This window comes from Crocodylus porosus, unplaced genomic scaffold (assembly GCF_001723895.1).
Source record: "Crocodylus porosus isolate Cpor-Errol unplaced genomic scaffold, CroPor_comp1, whole genome shotgun sequence".
Classification (NCBI taxonomy): Eukaryota; Metazoa; Chordata; order Crocodylia; family Crocodylidae; genus Crocodylus; species Crocodylus porosus.
In genome coordinates, this window is record NW_017728931.1 from 37,983,737 (window position 1) to 38,006,686 (window position 22,950).

Here is a 22,950-nt window from a genome sequence, read left to right on the forward strand (position 1 = left end):
ATGGGGAAAGGGGTGGGTTGTCTTTTTTCTTTCATTTTTTTAAATCTGTAAGCTGCCGTATATCCTCAAGAGGAGGCTGAGAGGTGATCTCATAGCCGCCTACAAACTCATCAGGGAGGGGGCGGCAAGAAATAGGGAATACAATGTTTACCCAGTTGCCTGTCAGGGTAACTAGAAATAATGGCCACGATCTGGAAGAGAGCAAATTCAGATTGGACATCAGGAAAAAATTCTTTACAGTGAGAGTTACTAAAATGTGGAATAAGCTTTTAAGGGAGGTGGTGCTGTCCCCTTCCTTGGAGGTGTTTAAAAGGAGATTGGACAGACACCTGGTCATCTGACCCCAGCACTCATTCCTCAGTGATCTAATATCTATGAAGCTATCCCTAAAGCTTGGTAGTAGGTCTGTCAGATACTTTTTTGTGGGAATTCTTTAGTGTCCAATTTAATAATGTTGACTGAAATAGTACCGTGAAATAGTAGTATCTTAGGTTATCGCTGAAACATGTAAATAAACCACCTGAAGTATGCACTGAATCAAGAAACCATGAATATTGGCACTCTTTAGCCTTAAAGAACTGCTTAATATTATCCTCAGGCACTTTAATTGCAACTCTGTTCCAGGTTTGATGATCATCTCTGTTAAGTAATTCTTTATTCAGTTCTTTAAATAGTCACTTACAACAGTGTAGCACACACATACCTGAATTCGTCAAAACATGAGGCTGATACGTACATGATTTCATATTGCTTAATAGTAGCTATCTACAAAACAGATGTCACTATTCATTGTTATGCATGACTTTAGAAGAGTGCCCTTTAGTGAAAAACAGTAGGTCATTTGATTCAAGCTCTTCAACCAGACTTCTAGCAAAGAAATATAATGAGATGATAAATTGCCAGAAAATTTTCAAATTAAATATATACTTAATCTTGGAACTGTTTTGATCAAATTTCCTTTTCTTATATTCCAATTTGTGCACATCCAATGGTATAATAAATATTAAGAACTATTGTGTGGCTTAAAATGTAAGTTGTGCTGCTTTTTTAACACATACCTTTACAAGACTTTGATAGCTTCATTATTTTCTTTTCCTAACCTGGGACCACAGTTAACCATTCATGCTGCTGGGACTAGTAACAAGTTGGATGTTAATGTGGAAATAATATGTTGAAATTTTTATTTCATCTTCAGAATAATGAAATGGTGGAGCTGCAGAGAATACGGATGAAAGATGAAATCCGAGAATATAAGTTTCGAGAGTCAAGACTTCTTCAAGATTACACAGAGCTTGAAGAAGAAAATATCACTTTGCAAAAACTGGTGTCCACACTGAAACAGAATCAAGTAAGTATAGAAAAAAATGTAAGTGCTCACTTAAAAAAATATGACATTGATTGCTTTTAATCTGCATAACATGACCTGGAAGGCTATTGATCTTTGTATGTTATATGAAGTTTTTATTAAAAATTTAGTGTAACACAATATTATTTGTCAGATATAGCCCCTTTTACTTATGTAATTCTTTCAACTGATTTAAAGGATTTCTTTTCTTCCAGACCCAGAGCCTAAAAGAAAAAAAATTGGTTCCACCATTTGCCCGTTTAAAATGTCTCTTTAGACAGTACTGTCTGGAAAAACATTTCAGTCATGTGAAGAGGCTATTCCTATACTATGGGGTTTCTTGTGTAGATATATCCAAGCAGGTACTAGAAAAAAGGCATATTAGAAAAAGGCATATTAGCTTATTTTAATAAGCATTAGCCAAAGGGGCCAGTTTTTTGTTATGCTTTAATATGCATTAAAATAGGTTAATGTGCATTAAATTGCATGTGTAGATATACCCTAGGAGACTCATATCCACCAATAAGTATATGCCATCTATTTATATTGCTCAAAAAAATGTTAATTTTTTATGGAAATCTTTCTAATTAGATAATCAAGAAAGCAGTTGTCTTTTAGGTTGAAGAAAAGGGATTTGTTCCTCTCCCAAAAATGTTAACTTTTCATGATGCATATGTAATTTAGCTGACTAAACTGGCAGCAATTGCCTTCTTTTTAACACATCGTAAGCCAGCACAGGATTATAGGTTATGAAGCAGTTCCTTCATTTCTATAACTATACACTCAACCTATATACAAGTTGGTGTATAACTATACTCTCAACCTATATACAACCTATAAACACTCAAACTATAACTGAGTGTTTCCTAGCTTCCGTAATATTCAGTCACTTTATGTCCTAAAAATAATTCAACAGCTTAATTAGGGCTTTTATCGAGTATCTAAGGAAGCCCCAGTGAGAGTCCTGCCAGGTGATGAGCATCACCTGGCTGGGACCATACTGTGGTCAGTTTAAGTCCTGTTGTGGTCCTGATTGGCAGCTGAATCTGGGCCTTGAACTGGCCCACCGGGTCCCCAGAGCCAGATGTCAATCAGCTGATTGTTGGATATCTTTGCTGGTACAGAGGAGGCCTGGGGTCATGATGACAGGAATTTATACATGTGCTGCAGAGCGGGGATGGGGTGGGCGTTTTAATTCAGAACTGCTATAATTAAAGTGCCTGGAGCATCATATGTATCAGTGTCCCCACACTGAAAAATGGTGGTGGGAGTGCTTTAACTAAAGCTTGCCATACAAGCACCCCTGCCATGATTTATCAGTGCGAGGATGCTGATACACGTGACGCTGGAGTCTGCTGGAGTGTGGTAATTACCACTCTCTAGTCCAGTGGTCTCCAAACTTTTTTGATTGCACACCCCTATCAGTAAAAATTTTTTGAGCACGCACCCCCAATATATGTTTATTTATTTATAAATGATATACATGTTCTACTGTACTAATATAAATATAGTACATTATAAAACATACACAAAAAATAGAAATTAAAAAGGATGAGATAGATGAAATAAACAATATTTTTAAAATATAAAAAATTTTATTTATTAACAGTACAAAAAACCTTTTTGCTCTCACTAAAAAAATTGTTATTAATAATATTTTTTAGTGAGAGCAATGTGATTGAATATGCTTCATTATTTTTGAAAATCTTGGTTTAACACACTGTGAAACAGTGATTCGAAGGTCTGGTTCTAAGTTCAGTTTATTTTGATACTTGGTTTTAATGGCTGTCATAGCTGAAAAAGATACCTCACAAAGTTACGTAGATCCAAATGGAAGAAGTGCATCACTGGCTGTGCTTACTAAATGATGATACTAATTTTTCAATCCCATCCACCAATTATGCAAAGGCAAGGTTCATCGTTAATGATAGTGGATGTAAAACCATATTTCAAATAGTCTTCTTGATAATTTTGAATTTTTTTGGTCGATTTCTTGTCAGATCTGATTAGATCGTCATTGTTTTTACCTCGTAATGTGGCTGACAAAGAGCTCCTACTAGGAGTAGGAGAAGTGTCAGCTCTGCCATTTTCTTGTTCGCTTTTGCTCGAATTATTAGTATTATCTTCAATCCACAGTTTCTTTGCAGGAATCTTTTTAACCCATTGTCCATTTTGTGAGGGTTAGTTTAGTTAAAACTAGATAATATAATCCATAAATCCACTTACCCGGGCACACGTAAACTGCAATACATTTCAATATGCTGAAAGCAAACGAACAAGCGAGGACGCCACTGTCAACTCCTCTGCATTGTGGAACTCCCACTTTTCCCTCAGGTTACCTCGCGTACCATATGTGACACGTGACCGTCTGACATACGGGCTGAGTGAGGGCGCCAGTGTCAATCCGTGTATTAAATATTAGTAAAGCTTAATTTCTTTCTTATTTTTTTAGATAAAAAATAAATATAAATAGAAGTTCTAATATTTTCTTCCTGCACCCCAATGGATCGTCTTGCGTACCCCCTGGGGTGCGTGCACCCCACTTTGGAGACCACTGCTCTAGCAACTCAAATAATCACAGCACATTGTACCAGCTTTGTTGCATGTGTATAGGTGCCTGCATGTCCTGCCACACACGAGACATGGCAGGAGAAGTTGTTGGGATCATTGATCATATCCCATCATGCCTTCAACTGAACGTGTCAGCAGCCTAAGATTCATGAGAATTTATGTCTATGTTCTTGCCTTGCTTGTTTTATGTACTTACGTCTATTGGTATGGAAATAAAGATAATAACATGCATTTTATAAATCGGGTCTCTTTTTGCTACCTAGTATTGGCTCACCAAGGGACCTGGACAACTAGAGGAATAGGTGACTAGTTCTCTTCTCTGTTCTATGTTTAAATGGGGATTCTTCACAATAGCAGTTTGGGTTATCAGTCTGGGTTACTGGGTAATTAGCCTTTTATTTTTAAAATTAAAACCTTAATAAATTATTTTTAAAAGCCCTGTAATTTGTTCAGTTTTCATTATACTGTAAATACTTGGGCCCAGATTGAAAAGTTATTTAGACACCAAATAATCATTGAAATCAATGGGAGTTAGGCACCTAAATAGGAAGAAACCACCTTTAAGGTTTTGGGCATCAGTGGCTATATCTGCTGAGAATTAAGGCACCTCAAAAAAACCTCTGAAAGGTAAGTCACACACTATTGTTAACTTCTCATCTATACACAGTGTCATAATACACCTACATTTGTGTCACCTTTGGGTAAATGACTGTCCTTCCATGAAATACAGTAACATAGTCTCCTAATAAATCACCCCAACATGGAATTTAATTTGCCTTAAAAAGTGCCTGTCACAATAATGAATAGAGAGTACCTCCTGAGTTTTCTGAGGGCTCTGTTCCTTGCAGCTACAGACAGTGCCTGGTGTTCATAATTTTATTCCTTTTAGTGTGTAGTTCAATACGGCTAGAAAATGGCAGGTTTTTATGACCCAAATTTTAGTATTATGAATGTTCTTTGTCTTATCTAATTCAGGTTGAATATGAAGGCTTAAAGCATGAGATTAAACGATTTGAGGAGGAGACAGTATTGCTAAATAGCCAGCTAGAAGATGCCATCAGATTGAAGGAGATTGCTGAACATCAGTTGGAGGAAGCCCTGGAGACTTTAAAAAATGAGAGGGAGCAAAAGAACAATCTGAGAAAGGAACTCTCCCAGTATATCAACATAAATGATAGTGTGTACAATAATCACATTAATATATCAGTAGATGGATTAAAGTTTGGAGAGGATGGAAGTGAACCTAATAATGATGACAAAATGAATGGGCACATTCATGGGCCTCTTGTGAAGCTAAATGGAGATTACCGGACTCCCGCAGTTAGGAAAGGAGAATCTCTGCACCCAGTCTCTGACCTCTTCAGTGAGCTCAACATATCAGAAATACAGAAACTGAAGCAGCAACTCATGCAGGTAAGAGTCACCAAGTGTTATGAAGGTATGCCTGACTGATAGCATTTGATGCATTACCTGATGTAAATGTCTCTGATCGCACTTTCTACCATGTGCTTCTTCATGGTTTTCACTCTGCTTACGTGTTTTCAAATCATGTAAAAAGTTCAGCGTAGAGAATAGATTGGCCTGAATTAAGCAGAAATGAGGTGGGATGCGAAGGAAGGGACCCAGTCACTCTTGCCAGATTCTAATGCCATTGCTTTCCTTTAATAGCACTTTACTCCCATGAGTAACACCACAGCTTTCAGCAACACTACCTGTGGAATGAGGACATTCAGTGCAACTAAGCTTGTCTGAATTAGGGCACAAGTGTATCTAGGCTCAGTTCTGTTCCCATTGAAGTCAAATTGAGATTCTGCCCTTAATTTCAATTGGGACAAGATTTGACATTCAGTCAAAAGATGTTGAAAGGAGAAGAGAGTTCCTCTTGTTAAACATTTACTCTGAGAGCCCTTGATGTTTGAGACATAACAGACTGTTGTATTCCACATTAGTTTTCCCTGCTGATGCACACTGCATGGAGTGCCACTGGTGAGTATACTGCCAGCAGTTTTGTTTTTCTTTCTTTTTTGCCCACACAACCATAATCAGAATATAAAATTGGGAAGTGACCCAATGTCAAAAACACAAGCTGCCAAAAGTACTGTTGTCATCATCTTAGAAAGATACAATGCAGCACAGTGTAAGAATCCAGTCATGCAATCTCTTACGCAGTTCACATAATGGGAACTGAAAGTTCCTGGCAACTTCCAAGAAGCATTCAATACCTCCCAGGACTGAGGTTTTTTTACATGTGCCCATCCTAAAAGGAAACTTGCTTATAGAGTGAAAGAAGAACGGAAGTAAAAGTGAGTATGTAACAAACCTAATTTGGTTGTGATCAATGAGCAACGTATCCTTACATGTTGTCATTTTTTTTTCTGGAGAATTTATTGTTTTATACAACTCATTAGCAAATAAGTTATGGGAAGTTTTAATTTCAATTATGGCATGAAAAGACAGTGATGATTTGGCTTGCAGTGTTTGGTAAACATAATTTTGAGGCAATAATTATTTTAACTAGAGCTGGTTGAAACATTTTGTGGGAGAGATTGATACTGATTTTTTTCCCAGATCAGAAAGTCAAAATTTACCTTTGAAGTAAAATTTCAGAGAAAAACCATTTCATGTCAACTGAAACATGTTGTTTCAATTCCAAAATGTAAATTCAAAATGTTCTGTTTCAGTTAGGAATATCTCATTTTGATTTTTTCTTAGACTAAATTTTATCAAAATGTACATGCTTTTATGGATCATATCAATTCAATAAATCAGCATTTTCTAAAAGAAAAATGTTCTATTGGAAATGTTTTGGCCAACTCTAATTGTATCTGTATAATTGACCTTATTCAACATCTTAATAATGTTAAGGAACTTAAAGATGAAATAGACACAGCAAGAAAATTAACATTTCCATAGATGTTTAAAAGGTTACCATAGGCTGCTGATATGCACTTTCTTTTTCTGGTGACAACCTTTTTTCTATTTTGAACCACATTAGCTAATCCTGGATCACACGAATTAAATGCAAGAAATTCTTCCTAAGAATTTGTGAATAAACGTGGGGATTCAATTACATGTTCAAGCTGGTAAAAGGCAGTGATTCAGCAAAATTGGATTTGCAGTCTTCAGCACCGCACTTATAGTATTCAGTTCATCCAGGCATATATTGAAATTTGGTTTGTGTGTCTCCTGCTTCCTGTGTTGGAGGGATGTTTCTGTACAGAATGGCAAATTCTTTGCCCTAATTCATCTTGTTAGTATATGCCCAAACAAATTATTTATTAATGCAGGCATGATTTTTCAGCAGCTCTGGGGCTGTCCTGATCCATGCATGTTAATAGCGCAGCCCCTGGCTAATACAAAAGAGAGACCTTACTGTCAGTGTTTCAGGAGTGCAAACAAGACATACCTTACAAATCTGGTTGGTAACGTAGCCCATCAACAACCAGCGAAGTCTGACCTCTCAATCAACATTCCTAGGGCAGTTAATGGTTATATCTTCTCCAGTTTTACTTGTTGCAATAGAGAAATTGGCCATCTCCTTTTCAGAGTGTTAAATTTTCACCATTGCTTCCAGTACTTTGTTCTCCTAATTTCATGCCCAACATCATAGCCTCCTTTTTAATGGTTGAAGATAAAATTTCCTTCAGATTCTCCATGTCAAACTTTCCTTCTTTAGCTTCCATCATACTTCTACTTAACCTTCCCTGGAGCCAAAAGAATGAGACCATTAGCATGTCTGCACTGCATTTCCAGTGGCCCTGGGGAAGATCACTTTTGAGCATACCCTACTCACACATTACAAACCTAGAAGTGTAGTACTGAAGTATTCCAAGGACACCCCCATCACTCAAGAATGAAACCACTCCATGCCTGCTCTCAAGATGTCTACCTCTGGTGATGCTTGAGAGCAGGCATGGAGTGGTTTCACTGATGCAGTTCTGGGTTTGGCATAACCAAGTGGGGACAGATAAGTGGAATGTGTTCAGGAAGACTCCTTCCAAAGTATGAACATAGCCTAGAAGTCAAGTTCCCAAATCAGAGTTCCTGTTCAGATGTTCCTTGTGCTTCCAACAAAATTCATTGCTAATTTCTCTTGTTAATAAATTTAAGAATACTGATATATAATTCACAGCAAATTATTAAAACAAATTGTGGAGAAAATACCCCCCAAAACTGAAATCCTTGTAGAGAAGACAACAGGTTGGATTACTTTTTCTTTTGTCATTTCAGACAATGGTGAACTTTCTTTTTGAAACTTTCACTTTCATTGTCCAACAACTACCCCAAATTAGACTGAAAAGTAACTCCCTACTTCTAGGAGGTTGCTGTGGGTGGATATCTTGTAGATTTTTAAAAGTTATATATAATTACTGTACCTAAGAAAAGGAGAAAGTTATTATTTTTAAGGAGTTGGCTTTGGAATTTTTAGGTTGGTTTTTTCACTTTAAAATAAAAGCATGTATCTGTGACCTGGAACAAACAGTAACATGCTAAAGTCATCTATTGTTATTCTGCCTCTTAGAAATCATTTACTTTCATTCTTTATATGTCATTCTGTAACAAAGAACTCCAGTCAACCTATATTATTTCTTTACCATCAGAATCTACTGTTAGTTATCTAATTACAGGGTTTCACCTAATATTCTTGTTGTGCTGTCCCTTAGGCTATTAGATCATCTGACCATGTAATGATGACTACATAGATATCTTTTTAGTATATGGTCACCATCACAGAGAGAATTGACCCTTTAAGATAGCTGGAGCTCTGCCTCAGTCATGCCAAGTTCAACATACTTTACCAGATGACAGCCAAAATCCAGTCATGAAAGATTTAAATACTTAGTGTGCAGTATGATTAACAGTGCAAGAAAGGGAAAATTGAGGCAGCACTAAGACCTGGTGCTAAACTGGGATGGGTCCTGGTTCAGTCATAGGATTTTACTAACTGCTTCAGTAGCCTTAGATTGCAGTGAGTATGTCTACATGTATGTAAATACAGGTGGTAAACTAACTGTGCAGTAGTGCATGTGTAGATACTGACCAAGAGCAAATTTGCTCCCAGTCTGCCCCACCACCAGAGGGCTACAGGGGACAGGAGCTGAGGAGTGCCAGGACTAGGGTATTGTCTTCTGGGAGGTGTTGGCTAGAAGCGGGACAGCTCCTAGCCAGCCCCCAGCTGTGCAGAGAAGCCCTGCTGGGTATGGGGTTTATCCCCATGTGCGTGGGTCTGGGAGAGCTCTTCAGTGGCAACTGTCTCTTGTCCCCGTACACATCAGGACCCCTCACCCATTGCAAAGACTAAATGCAGGCAAACATGCAAGGAGGTGAGAGTGGCCACTGTGTTATAACACAGAAATGAGGCAACTGATAAGAAAGTTTGATCCCAGTTTTCCCACTGAAGTAATTAAAATAGGATTTATTGTCTCCCTTCTGCCCATACATAGAAGAATTAGGGCCAGATTTTTAAAGGTGCTTGAATGTGGTTTCTATTTTTGCTCCTGCAGTTCTGTGCCTGCCACTAACAGCAAATTCTAAAATAGAGGCTAGGTTTTATAACAGATCTATAAAATCAGAGGATCATCCATCATGTATTCAGCCTTTTACAGTAGCAGCTGCAAGGTTTTTAGTTATGAGACTATAGGAGCTAGAACAGCTCTTCAGAACTTTTTATGAAATAACTTTAATATACTTTAAATCTTTGAAGGCCTTCCCCCCCACCCCCCAAATATAATTTTTACAGAGACTGATTTCACTCTTTCACTGAATACTGTCAGGAAGATGTCTATGGGTATAAAATATTTAAAATGGAGAGCAGCCGGGTTTGGCTGGTAAGTCTGTTGTGAGGGAAAGTGGGGGGGGGGGCAGATCGAAGCCCCCTTGGCGAAGGAGGGAGTGGGGTTCAGGCAGGGGTGGAGCAGGGCATGGGATGGAGCCACGAGCGGCTTGTCCAGGGAGCATGGGGAGGGGGCTTAATCCTGCTGTCATGTGCACCCCAGGAGGGCATGTTCCCCCAGATCTGCGGACGGGACGAGGGCAGGCTGTTGTTGGAGGCTGGGGCCAGGGCAGTGCTGGGCTCTTCCCAGTGGGGGGCTGGACCAGGCTACATTTGGAGCAGGTGGTGGTGGCACTGGGAATGGTGCTATGGGGGGGCTACAGCAGATTCAAAGTGGCTGCAGCCTTCCCCCCATAGCCCTATACCCAGTGCCACCACCACCCTCCCCGAGCACAGCCTGGCTCAGCCCCCTGCCTGGAACAGCAGGGCACTGCCCTGGCCCCAGCCTGCAGTGGCAGCCCGCCCTCTCCCCACATGCAGATCTGGGGGCACACATCCCCCATGCCCTCCTGTGGTGTGCATAGTAGCAGGAGCTGCCCCCCCTCCCACACACTCGCATATGAACTGCTAACGGCCCCATCCCGTGCTCTGCCCTGGCTGCGCAGTCCCTGCCCCAGCCCCACTTCCTCCCTCACTGTGGGAGCCTCAATCTGCGCCCCCTGCTCCTTCCCTCCCCCCTGCCCCTTCCTCCCCAGCAGACTTACTACCCTGATGCCGCTATTCAAGCTGCTTGACTGCATATTGCCAATCAGATCGATATCGGCTGATATGGCTCATTAAAAATTGGCCATTGATATCGGCCCAAAAAAACCTCTATCAGTGCACCCCTACTTATTTTCATTGTATTCAGTAGTTCAAAATTGAACAAAGGCAGACATGAAACTTAAAGCATTATTTTTTTTATGTGATAGTCAATGTTTGAACAGACCAAAACTAGCAACCATTAACTTGGTTCATTTGCTTTCAGATTTTCTTTATTAAAACCATTGGGGATGTGGCATTCTCCACAGCACCAACCATCCCCTCTTCAACACACAGATTTCCCTATGGAAATGCAGGAGGGAATTGATATAGTTCAAAGCCAGGGGTAGCATAGCTTTTGTTTGTCTTTCTCCTCCTCCATTCAGGGAGAGAGATGTTTCAGTCCTAAATTGTATTACACATGTATATATTAGTAAATTTTGAGTGACACCATCTATGTGCAGTCCCATTTTTTAATCTTCAGGGTGCACTGCAAGGCCCATTTTTTCTTCCATGTCCTTGAGGAAGTAGGTTTTGTGCAATGGTAATGGTGCTGTCAAGCTCTAGGGACTGTGTTTGTGCTGCTTCCAAACTTGTTATATTTGTAGGTAGTTGCTGGGTTACTTGATTCTATGTGTGAGAATTTATGCATCTCTGTAATATATTTTTGGAAGGTTGTCCAGAGTATCCAAAGCATCTCATCAATGTTCTGGATATTCTTTATTGAAGTTTATAGGCATATGCACTGTTATAAATATATAATGAGTAAAGGAATAGCTATACTTTCTACTAGAAATACATAAATATAGAAACTTTGATGAAACATGTATGAAGCAGGATGCTGTGTTATATCATGAGGCAGATGATATGAAGGTTGATGCTTATTTAAAACTTATGGAACTTATTTCAGGATCAATCTGATATTTAGTTAAAAACCTGCAATGATCAGTCATTGGCTAAGGAGAATTAATAGGGAATTAGGATAAATAATAATAATATAAAAATGACCACAAGTCTTTGTTATTTAATTGCTACAATTTTATTTTAAAATTAGTGAATAATATGTCTCAAGTGTCCTTGAGTGCTTTGAAAATTCCAACTAGAGTATATTGTTTGGAGGACAAATGCTGTTTGCAGTGTTTGTTGACTACCATAGAAACACAGGTAGAATGAGAACTGTCCTGTATCTCTTAGTTTCATTGCCTTCTCAGACATTTGTCTTGTATTATTCCAGGTGGAGAGAGAAAAAGCTATTCTCTTGGCCAACCTTCAGGAATCCCAGACACAGTTAGAACACACAAAAGGAGCACTGACAGAGCAACATGAGCGAGTCCACAGACTCACAGAGCATGTCAATGCCATGAGAGGGCTGCAGAGCAACAAGGAACTGAAGGCAGAGCTAGATTTTGAGAAGGGCCGGGACTCTGGGGAGGAAACACATGACTACGAAGTAGACATCAATGGCTTAGAGATTCTCGAGTGTAAATACAAGGTTGCTGTGACAGAGGTGATTGACCTTAAAGCTGAAATCAAAGCCTTAAAGGAGAAGTACAATAAGTATGTAGAAAACTACACTGAAGAAAAGACAAAGTATGAGAGCAGAATCCAGATGTATGATGAGCAGGTGACAAACCTTGAGAAATCAACTAAGGAAAGCCATGAGAAAATGGTTCACATGGAAAAAGAGTTGCAAAGGATGACAAGCATAGCAAATGAAAACCATAATACCCTCAACAGTGCCCAGGATGAGTTGGTAACCTTTAGTGAGGAGTTGGCTCAGCTCTATCATCATGTTTGTCTGTGTAACAATGAAACACCAAACAGGGTCATGCTGGACTATTACAGGCAAAGTAGAGTTACCCGTAGTGGGAGTCTGAAGGGACCTGATGATCCCAGGGGGCTTCTCTCTCCTCGGCTCGCCAGAAGAGGGGTGGCATCCCCAGTAGAAGCCAGGACCCCAACTGAGCAGGTTTCAAAAGAGAGCACAGAAATCGGTAAAGAACAAAGCCCAACAAAGACACCTACCATTTCTCCTATCATCACGGCCCCTCCTTCATCTCCAGTCTCTGATACTAGTGACATTCGCAAAGAGCCAATGAATATCTACAACCTAAATGCCATAATAAGGGACCAAATCAAGCACTTGCAGAAGGCTGTTGATCGGTCAGTGCAGCTGTCTCGCCAGCGCGCAGCAGCACGTGAGCTGGCACCCATGATTGATAAGGACAAGGAAGCCTTAATGGAAGAGATCCTGAAACTGAAGTCACTGTTGAGTACCAAAAGGGAGCAGATAGCAACCCTGAGGGCAGTGCTGAAAGCCAACAAGCAGGTAAGATGCTAATGACATTTTGAATGAGTGGTGGTCACCAGTTCCATTGCTAATCAGTGTGCCACCTAATGAGTATTTTTGTGGTTGAGAATTCAGGTATCAACTGAGGAACTCCCTGCTCAGTCATAGTCCTTTTTTCCCCTCATCTCCTTCCAGTCATAATGGATACCTTCTTTCCAGCACCCAGTGTTGGTCTTAGGGGTGGACAGAATGAATAGCTTGCTGCACAATTTGAGATCCTACAGCTTAGCTCCAATGCTGCTGCTACTGCAGTGATTCTGAACCTTTTCAGATTCAATGCACCCTTTGTTAGATTCAAGGCAACCCTCAAAAACTGCCAGGTCTTAGTTTTCACTCATTTTTTGACAATGAAAAAATAATAGAATAGGTTTTCTATTCAAAGAACTTGGAAAAACCATAACAGATCACAATATATTTAATAATATGGGATCCTTTTTGAAATCCCTGGGTTTATATTGTGCGTCATGTTTGCACACCTAACAGCATTAACAATGTATGGTACTCTGAGGCACATTAAAAGGCTCCCTCATTGAAAATCACTGTGCTAGTGGGTTTCCTAGTTGGAGAAACAACCAAGTTTCAAGAGTCACAACTACAGGCCTAGGTCTTTCACATGATAACAGGATGTGCCACATCCTCAAGCATGGGCAACTGGTGCCACCTTATTCAGGGGGGGCACATGCCCCCCCCCCCCCGTGACCAGTCTCACTGCTTGTGGGGGGGGTCCCCCATGGCAGATCTTGCTGCCCAGAGGGAGTTTCCCCACAGTTAATCGCTGCAGCTGCTTCCTGCTCCCACTGGCCCCCTCTGACCATCGCCTAAGTGGCGAGTGCAGCCAATCAGGGTGTGCATCAGTGCTCTCAAGGGGTACACGTGCACGCATGTGCACCCCTGTGCACCCCATACACATTGCCACTGCCCTCAAGACACAGCACACAATGCCTATGTTTTGGGGAATAATGTGTTACATTTATGCTTCAGGGATGTATATGGTAGCTGTGTTGGTCTGAGACAAAAAGAAATGCAGAACTCTAAAACTATTGGTTCATCTCTGAAACCTCTTGGCAAAGATGGATCTGCTTACTCCCATTTTCTTCTGGGAATACTGAGGTACAATAAAGTTAAATGATTTGAGCTGGCATATGGTATGAACTTGGGTATGAACTGAGTCAGGATTAGAATCTCTTGCCTCTACTGTTGTCAGTGTAGTTAAAATGAAGTTAAAGTTGAGAACTTTAAGTTAAAGATTATTTAGTTGGCAAGCAATTCACTTTATGCTGATGACAGTAGAAGAGAATCTTATTCACTCTCTTTTATAGGTTCTTTCTTACTACCAGCTAACATGCAATCAAAAAATAAAATTTTCGTGCTAAAAAGGCAAAATTGTACAACCACAGGGTGCAAAAATGCTAACTAAGAAGGTGCTATAAAAACACTTTGCAGAATTAGAACTACTTTTTAGTATATAACTCCCCCTGAGGCAACTACGTGAATATTAGGAACCATGCAATTGGATATGTGACCGCTTCCATGCAAACTGAATACCCCAAATCCCAAATGATATCAGTTAGTGTTAAAGATCTAAGACAGTAGAACCTCATTATAACAAAACTTGTTTTTAAGAACCCCATCTTTTAACAATCCCAACAGCAGGAAATGTTTTTTTTATATTGTTACCATGCAGCAGATCAACTAACTCTCTTATAGTGAACACTCTCTTTTAATGAACTTTTCTCCTGGTGCCAGGGGTGTTCATTATAATGGCATTATTATAAGATAATATAATGGTATTATAAGAAGAGAGAAGAAAAAGCTAAGATGTATGTAGATGATGGAAGGAAATAATTTTTAGCTGAGACTAGCAGTATTGCCATCCTCAGCTGTTCAGAAATCACAAGTCAAGACCTGGAAAATCATGAGGTTTTAAACATAAATACACTTTGGGTTCTTTTTATTTGTCCTCTGCTTTGTGAGACTTTGGGGTATGAACCTGTAAGTCAGTGGTTGTTAACATTTCTTGACTTGAGGCAGTTGTCATTAGATTGAAGACACCATATCTTTTCTGAATTGGATGACACCCAATTTTAGAAATTATTTTTTATATTACAGTGCTTACCTTCTTGCATAGGAGCCAAGCTATAAAGATAAGGAATGGGCCTGGGAAGAACAAGCTTGAGTCTGTGCTTATGTGCTTATCTTCTCAGATCTCTCTCATCTCCTCATAACTTGTGGAACACTTTAAAGGATCTGGCAGCATCCCAGGTGCCATATCACCCTGGCTGAGAATCACCAGGGTAATCTGGTTCACATTTTCAAGCTTTTCTCTGCAGTTTCCAGGGCTAGATTTTTTTTTTCTTTTTAAAAATCAAATATATTTTCACGTAATCATAGGATTCACAATGAAATTATGAAAGTTAAATTAGCAGTACTATACTGACATGACTAAAGTTCTTGAACTGGAAATATGTATTGAGTATGCTGATTTACTAATATGTGCACAACAAAAAAATAAGGATTTACCAGCAGGGAACCTTGTTTGGTAATGCTAACATTGATACTATAGAGGGAAAAAAAGTGTAGTATAATATGTTTCTCAAGGATGTCCATATTGATTTCAATCAATTTCCTTGTAGTTCATATCATAACACATTCACTAGTGATGGGGTTGAAGATACAGAGTATCAATAAAATTGTTCTGTTATATTAAAGTAGCATTAGCACTCCCCTTACAGTCACTGTGTGGTTTTTATCAGACCTTCATGATGGTATATTTCCTTAAGTTTCCCCTTATTGTATTTAAATACACTTTGTATCTCATGTTGGATAATAGCAGGGAATAAACATGGAAGAAATAGGAGGGCTGATTCATGTACCCAAACTTACATGAGTTTTCTATGTGGACACAATGAGAAGACAGGAACACCTGGCTCAGGGCAGCCCAAGGACACTGATAGAAGTGGCGTTGGTTACACAATCAGTCCCTTGAAAGTACACTGCAGCCGTGCCCTGATAGTCATAGAATTATAGAAGTGCATGGCTGCAGAGCACTTTAAAAGTGCTTGATCATGCAAAAAATTAGCCTTTATGTGATGAGGGTTTAGAATAATGTGCTCCAAAGCAGAGTGCCTTCATTAACTTCTGTCTGTCTCTACACACGATCAGAGCTGGGCTAATGCAGCTAGGGAAGATATGTGGACAGGCAGATCCTTCTGTATCAGCTCCAAAGTGGAGCTTGATCCCCTACCCTCCTGACCCAACAACGAATGTTTGTCGGGTCTGGGGGGGGGTGTTGCTCTAACTCATGGCACTTTCTTTGAAGAGCCATGAGTTAGAGTGAGGAGCTGCATGTCTGTTAGAGTCAAAGACACTCCCAAGAAGATTAACATGAGCATAACATGCTCACAAATTAGAAAATACTCTTTTGGAAAATGAGAGTTATTCTGTTCTCCTTCCTGGGGCAATATTGCTGCACAGAGCAGAAACTAGTCTCTTCTGGTGCCTGTACATGTGCAGGGTGCCTGCGGTGCCACATTCTAATTAGAATGCTCCAGCAGCCTCACCGTCACGTGTATTCAGGATCTCCACATTTCAAAATGGCAGTCAGGGTGCTTTAACTAAAGCATGGGGCACTGAATACACAAGATGTTGTGCATGTTTTAATTACAGTGGCTCCCAAGAGCTGTTCTAATTAACCCAAGCCCCACCCTGGAGCATATGCATAGACGTCTTTCCACTTCTTTTAAAGACTGGAAGTCTTGTCCTGTTTCTATGCCCAGAGGCGTGTTTTTCTTTTTACAAGGCCAGGAGATTAGTATCCTCATTTTATCTGTGTTTGGGACCAGCAGCTACACCAAGATGTAACAGCCAGGGTTGTAATAAGACTTAGAGCAGGGGTGGGCAAAATGCAGCCCAGAGGCCAGGTGCGGCCTGCCAGGCCATTCTATCCGGCCCGCAGGGCCCCTAAAAAATGTAGATAATTAACATTTATCTGCCCTGAGCTGCCTGTCATGCGGCACTTGATGGCTTGCCAAAACTCAGTAAGTGGCCCTCTGCCCAAAATAATTGCCCGCCCCTGACTTAAAGAAATGTTCAGGCTCTTAGTTTCCATTTTTAAAAATTGCTAGGGAAAATACCACATATTTAATTCAGTTTTAGTCCAGGTAGCAATAAAATTAGAAATAGGCAAATGCAAGTGCTACTGTATATTGGGAATTTGGGGGGTTTAAATGATGGACACTAGTGTCAAATGGGTGAAAAATCATTTTGGATAAGTTCCTCATTCCTGTTTATGGCACTTTATGGTGGGTGAAAAGCAGGGACAGGGGACTAGTATCTTATTCAACTGAAGTGAAGAATCTTTAGAAACAAATCCCAGGATTGCAGTATTAACAGTAACATCCTGCTCTGGTAATGAAGCTACACAGTGACTGTAGGAGGCATGGGTGCTATCTAGTGGCCAGCAGAAGTATGTCATATTGCAAGAAATGGAAAATTGTAGTATTTCACTAATGTTTTGTGTCATCACAATATCAAGGCAAATAGTTCACTGAAAAATAATGTAAACAGGATCTCTGCCTCCTAACTTTAACTGTAGTTCATTCTCTGAGCTCCAGGAAAACAACCAAGTAACTTGGATTTTTTAATATTTATCTTTATCTTGCAGTCATCTTTGAGGACCCAGATAATACCATGTATAGCACATATCTTTTTAAATCTTTAAATGCAGCCATGATTTGTTTGATTTCTTTACATGCCTAAAACTTGCATAGCCATTTCCTAATTTAATGTGAGCATTTATACTTGATTAAAAGAATCTAATTTTGTTCTATTTGCTTTATTTTTGAACAAACATTTTATGTTCTGATCCAAGAAAAATTAACTTCAGGTAAATTATAGTAAATGACATTCTCGCACACAGGAAACCACAAGCCTTTTGCATGGAGGTAGTAATCTAAAAAAATCTGGAAAAAATATAGAAAAAGGAAGGAGGAAATGGCATATTGATCAAGGCAGGCCTGGGCACATCTGACAGGCTATTTATGTATTTGGTTTATATGCCATGCTTTCTCAAAAAGCCAACGGACAATAAAAGCTAACTTTCTTTGTTTTAATTCATGTACTCATTTATTCATGGCTTCAATTACCTGTATCAGCAGTTACTGTATCAGTAGTTTTGGAAAGCAGAACAAACGAAATTTTAAAAATGTCAAGCAGTAGTAATTATATGAATTATAAACTAAATCAGCTGTTTTTCTGATTTTTCATTTTGAATAGTATAGAAATTTAATTATATAAAAAATAAAAGAAATTGGGGACTCCTGACTACAGTGTGGAATTCGGTAGTCTGAGTTTTTGTGATTAAAAATAGTCTCTATCAGGTAATCAGTAGTCTAATCAGTATCACTCACACATCTTTGGTGGTTGAAACCGTGATCCCCCAGCTTCTGCAACTGAGGCAAATGACAAAATGCTGAAGCTTTGGTGGAATACCTTGAGGGCATGAAAAAAATTAAAAGGCCTGAAATTTAGACCAAAAGCTTGTGAGTTTAAGGCAGATAAAAGAAATGAGGTTTTTTATTTTGAGTATCAGGTAGGACCAAAAGACTCTATAGTCTGTCAAGTGCCAAGTACTTTTTGTAGTGAAAATAACTGGTCCCCTGTTGTGCTTTTTGTGTGTGAAAAGTGAAATACCATTTTACACCTTTTTAGCAATGATATTATCACTCACTCAATTTGCTTCACACTTACTGTAAAATGTGAAGTGAGTAACAAGACATTTTTAAATGGATAAAGGTGTCTTGAAACTTGTCTAAACTGGAAGGAAAGTAAAGCTTGCAGAAGGGTTTAAATTTTAAGCCACTGTAGAAAATTTGGGGCTAGAAAAGCAGCTGTGCAGTAAACAGAATGATGAAAAAGAGGCAAAGTAGATAACTGGTGATCGCTTAGGCCCTTTCTACACATTACAAGTATCGCACAATAAACTGGCTAATTGAACAATTACCTTAAGACCATCTACATGTGCAAAGTATTTACCACACAATAAAAAGCTCCAACCAGCTATAAAGATAGACCTTGAAAATGTGTACTAATTTTATAGCTGGTTGTGGTCAACCTTTAATTTGCACGTATAGTAGGGCCTCCCCTGCAGCTGGGAGCCCCCTCAGCTGACAGGACTTCCAGCCACAAGGGTGTGTCATGTCCATCATGAAACCTCTAAGCCCCAGGGACCATGGCTGCCATGATCCCCAAGGCTCTGGGGTGCATAAACTACACCAAGAGCCTGATCAGGTGAATGAACTCTTGTCAAGTAAAGGGGGCTCCCCACCATGGGTGCCTGCTTCTTGCTGATGCAGTGGCAGCCCAGGATCGGACTTCTCCTGCACCTGCAATAAAGCATCATTTGATCTAATACGTGATCCCACAATCACACCTTCTGCCACACCTGTGGCATGGCAGGAGGCATGATTATATGGATCATGCATTAGATCCAGTGCATTAGACGTGTAGAGCGGGCCTTAGGGCCAAGAGGTTGGACAGAGATTTGCATCTTGCAGTACCTCAGATGTGACTGATCAGCTTCACAACCATGGTTTCCAACTGGTTCTTGAGAGACTCTCCCCTAAAGGTCCCTAAAATCCTGTAGATTTTTCCCTCAATCAAATATAATAACAGTTGACAACCAGTGTGGAATTTAAAATAACTATATAATTAAACTACTTACAATGTTCCTTTATTTTCTGTAGTGCCTTCGGCTGTCATGAAGAATTGCAGGCTTTCCCTCAGATCTGAATACCAGTCTCGTGAGGTGTTGATGTAAATCCACTAGTTCTGGTTGTATCTCTGCTGAGGTGATTTGCCACAGCACATAAAGCTTTACATTCTGATTTATTTTGGACTTTAAGATCCTCATGCTTTTTTTCAGAGTTAGGTCTTTTTTCTTGTTGCCCACACTGTCAAGACAGTCTGCTCTCCCTAGTCTCCAATCTGGACTCTGTGGCTCACATAGTTTCAGGAATGCTACTCGTTTTGTCAAGGTTTTATTCTTGATCTTCCAGTACAGGTTTCCCTTGCCAACCACAGTTTTGTGTATCCACACTAAATATTCTATATACCATTTTCGCTACTTCTGTGTTTGTTGCCGAGCATGCGGAGGTCCCCCTCCCCGTCCCCCCCACACACACACTCCTGTGGGACGCTCCATCTGCTCCACCATCACAGCATTCACAAACTGTCCCTGGTACCTTGAGGTATGTAGAAAAAACATTTAAAGGTATGTCTATGGCCAGATCGCTGATTCTCCGAATAAGCATCGAATCTTCAGATTCGGATTCAGCTGAATTGAATCAGAGACAGTGATCCAAATCAATGAATTGAATCACTGTCCCTGATTCGGGCCAAATCCAAATTGAATAGGGCCTGTTTCGCACACCCCTATTTGGTAATCCTTAACTGCTGACTCAACAATAACAGAAAACTCGAGCCCCTAGGCTATAACATAAATCTCTGCCAATTGGCTACAGCATCATTCGAGTCCTCACCAGTACGGCGTTGTTCAGCCATTCAGGCCCCTTCCTTTTCCTCACTGAGGCAGAGCTCCTTCCCCTTCGGTTGCCAGCAGGGAACTGCCTGGCTGGCCTCCGCCTTGGGTTTATATGGGAGCCAGGCCCTGCCCCTTCCGGTTAGCTGACTCCCACCGGTTACCCGGGCAACCCGCAGCTGGATTCCTTACTTACTGCTCCACAAGTAGCAGGCACCTTAGTGCCCTGTTACACATGGCCTCTCTACGTGAGTGAGTGGTAAAGGTGAGCAATTTGTGAAGAGGTCAAGGAAAGTGATGTCCTTAGAAACAAAACTAGAGTTGTTGGATCGTCTAGCACATGGCGAGAGTGTGGTGAATGTAGGGAGGCATTGTGAGAACCGTTAACCATTAATGAATCCGCTGTGAGAACCATGAAGAAAAGTGAGGCTACTATTAGGGCTAGTGTTGCGAGTGGTATACCAGGAAGTGCTAAAGTTTCTTTAAAAGACCCACTACTCAACAGTGAACCTTTTTTTAACCTATTAAAGGTAAATAAAAAAATATTTTTATTAGGGGTGTACAAAGTGGGCTATTTGATTCGGATTCAGCCCAACTCAGGGACAGTGATTCAGTTTGTTGATTCAGATCATTGTCCGTGATTCTATTTGGCCGAATCGGAATTGAAGATTCGATGCTGATTCAGAGAGATTAAGGGATCCTCTGATTCAATTCGGATTTGGAGATTTGGCCACCAAATCGGGCCGAATCTCTGCTGAATCGAATCAAGGACCGAAGCTTCACACAGCCCTAATTTTTATACACTGTATGTTCCTTTATTGTTCATATTCAAGTTCCTAACCCCATTTTCCCCATTAGCCTTTTGTCTTACCAACCACGGTTTTGCCAACCACGGAAACTTTCAGGAACCTAACCCCTGCAGTTGGCGAGGGAGACCTGTATTCTTTCTCTGAGTGTTTTGTTTGAGATCCCAATCATGATCTGGTCTCTTACTAGGTATGCAACTAACACTCCCTGTCAAAAGCAGCCTGCAAGAGTGATTCTTCAGTCTCAATCCATTCACAAATTCTTTATGTTTTGACTTCCTGTTGGTACTTGTTGTTTAAACATGTATCACACAAATCATTTAATCTTTTGTGGAAAACAGTACTCTAAAGATTTCTTTAATCCAATTCTATGAATGTCCTTTGCCTGAGTTAACTGAAAACTGTTTAAAGTATCAGATGCTTGGAAACCAGTTCTGGTCAGAAATAAGGACATCTCTTCTGATGGTCTTCCTTTTTCCTGGTACGCATTGCTTGCTGATACACTGTGAAGTGCTGGAAATGTTCTTTGTGTTTCCAGAGTTTCAACTTTCGGGCTTTTAATAGCCCCATTCTTCAAGGTATTTTTCTAGTCCCTTTACTTCCCGTTTCCTTCATTCAGGGTGCATCTACATATCGTCAATGTGTCATAGCTACTGCTCATTAAGTTTAGGACTTGGATAACAAAGTACTAAATCAATGTGCAGTAACTGGTGCTACTGTGCAGTAGAGTCAGCCTACAGGTTTTTACAGACATTAACTGAGTAGTACCATATTAACATGAGTTTTGCCCAATGCACTACTGCATAGTGTTATTAGGCTACTTCACAGCTAAAATCTTGTGTAGATGCACCCTAGGTGTCTTAGTTTTAACTGATGAGATTCACATAAGATGAGCCTTCATATCAGTGATTCTCAACCAGGGTGCTGTAGCATCCTGGGGTGCCTTGAGACCCTTTCAGGGGTCTCCTGGGGTTTCACACAGTATTAGCAGTGGTATGTGTGTAAATGTGATTCATAAGATAAACCAAAAATTTCAAATAGGAATCCGTAATGTCAAAAACATTTTGACAGTTTGCCATCTTTCTGAGTTATCTGCAACAGAAAGAATGCTTCATTAATTTTTTGTAGTTAAAAAAGAGCTGGTGTTTTCCAAGAGGTGTCACAAGTCTAATGGCAAGTACCTTGAGTCTAAAAGGAGTGAGAACCACTGCTCTAGATAATACAATAACCAGTGCCAACAAGCTCTTGCTGTAGCATCTAAAGCAGGGGTGGGCAATTACTTTGGGCGGAGGGCTGCTTACTGAGTTTTGGCCAGCCATTGAGGGCTGCATGATAGGCAGCCAGGGGCAGATAAATATTAATTTTCTAAATTTTTTAGGGGCCCTGCGGGCCAGAGAGAATGGCCTGGCAGGCCACATCCAGCCCCCGGGCCATGTTTTACTTACCCCCGATCTAAAGGCAATGCAAGGGGCATGTGTGTATTGCTAATTTACTTTAGTACCCTTCTGGGTATGTTTATGGAATTTCTCCCCATATCATCTAAGTTGTTACCAGATTTGCCCGCTACTTTGGGGCGTGCTCATTTATTAGGGCTAGGGTCCTGGTAATTCTATTAATGTGCTGCTTGTGTTACTTGTGTTTCTATACGGAGCTGTATCTCTCCCTGCTGCAAGCCCTCACCCCCAATGGAGCTATCTTGCAGGACTCAGTTCAGTGGGGCTGGGTTCCTCCAGTCCCCAAATCAGTCATACACACAGACACACACAG

The 22,950-nt window shown here is 40.3% G+C and overlaps 1 protein-coding gene across 9 annotated transcripts in view; it reads left to right on the forward strand.

Annotated features, from left to right (window-relative positions):
• The window catches only part of BICD1 (BICD cargo adaptor 1), a 264,809-nt gene that overhangs the window by 182,246 nt on the left and 59,613 nt on the right, over positions 1-22,950 (forward strand). For all 9 annotated transcript variants that reach the window (XR_002102857.1, XR_002102858.1, XM_019544631.1 and 6 more), the window contains exons 3-5: positions 1,196-1,348; positions 4,892-5,329; positions 11,725-12,819. Coding sequence is in view for 7 of the 9 variants with exons in the window: in XM_019544631.1 (XP_019400176.1) it covers positions 1,196-1,348; positions 4,892-5,329; positions 11,725-12,819 (1,686 nt within the window). In the remaining 2 variants the exon portion in view is untranslated. The remainder of the gene's footprint in view (positions 1-1,195; positions 1,349-4,891; positions 5,330-11,724; positions 12,820-22,950) is intronic.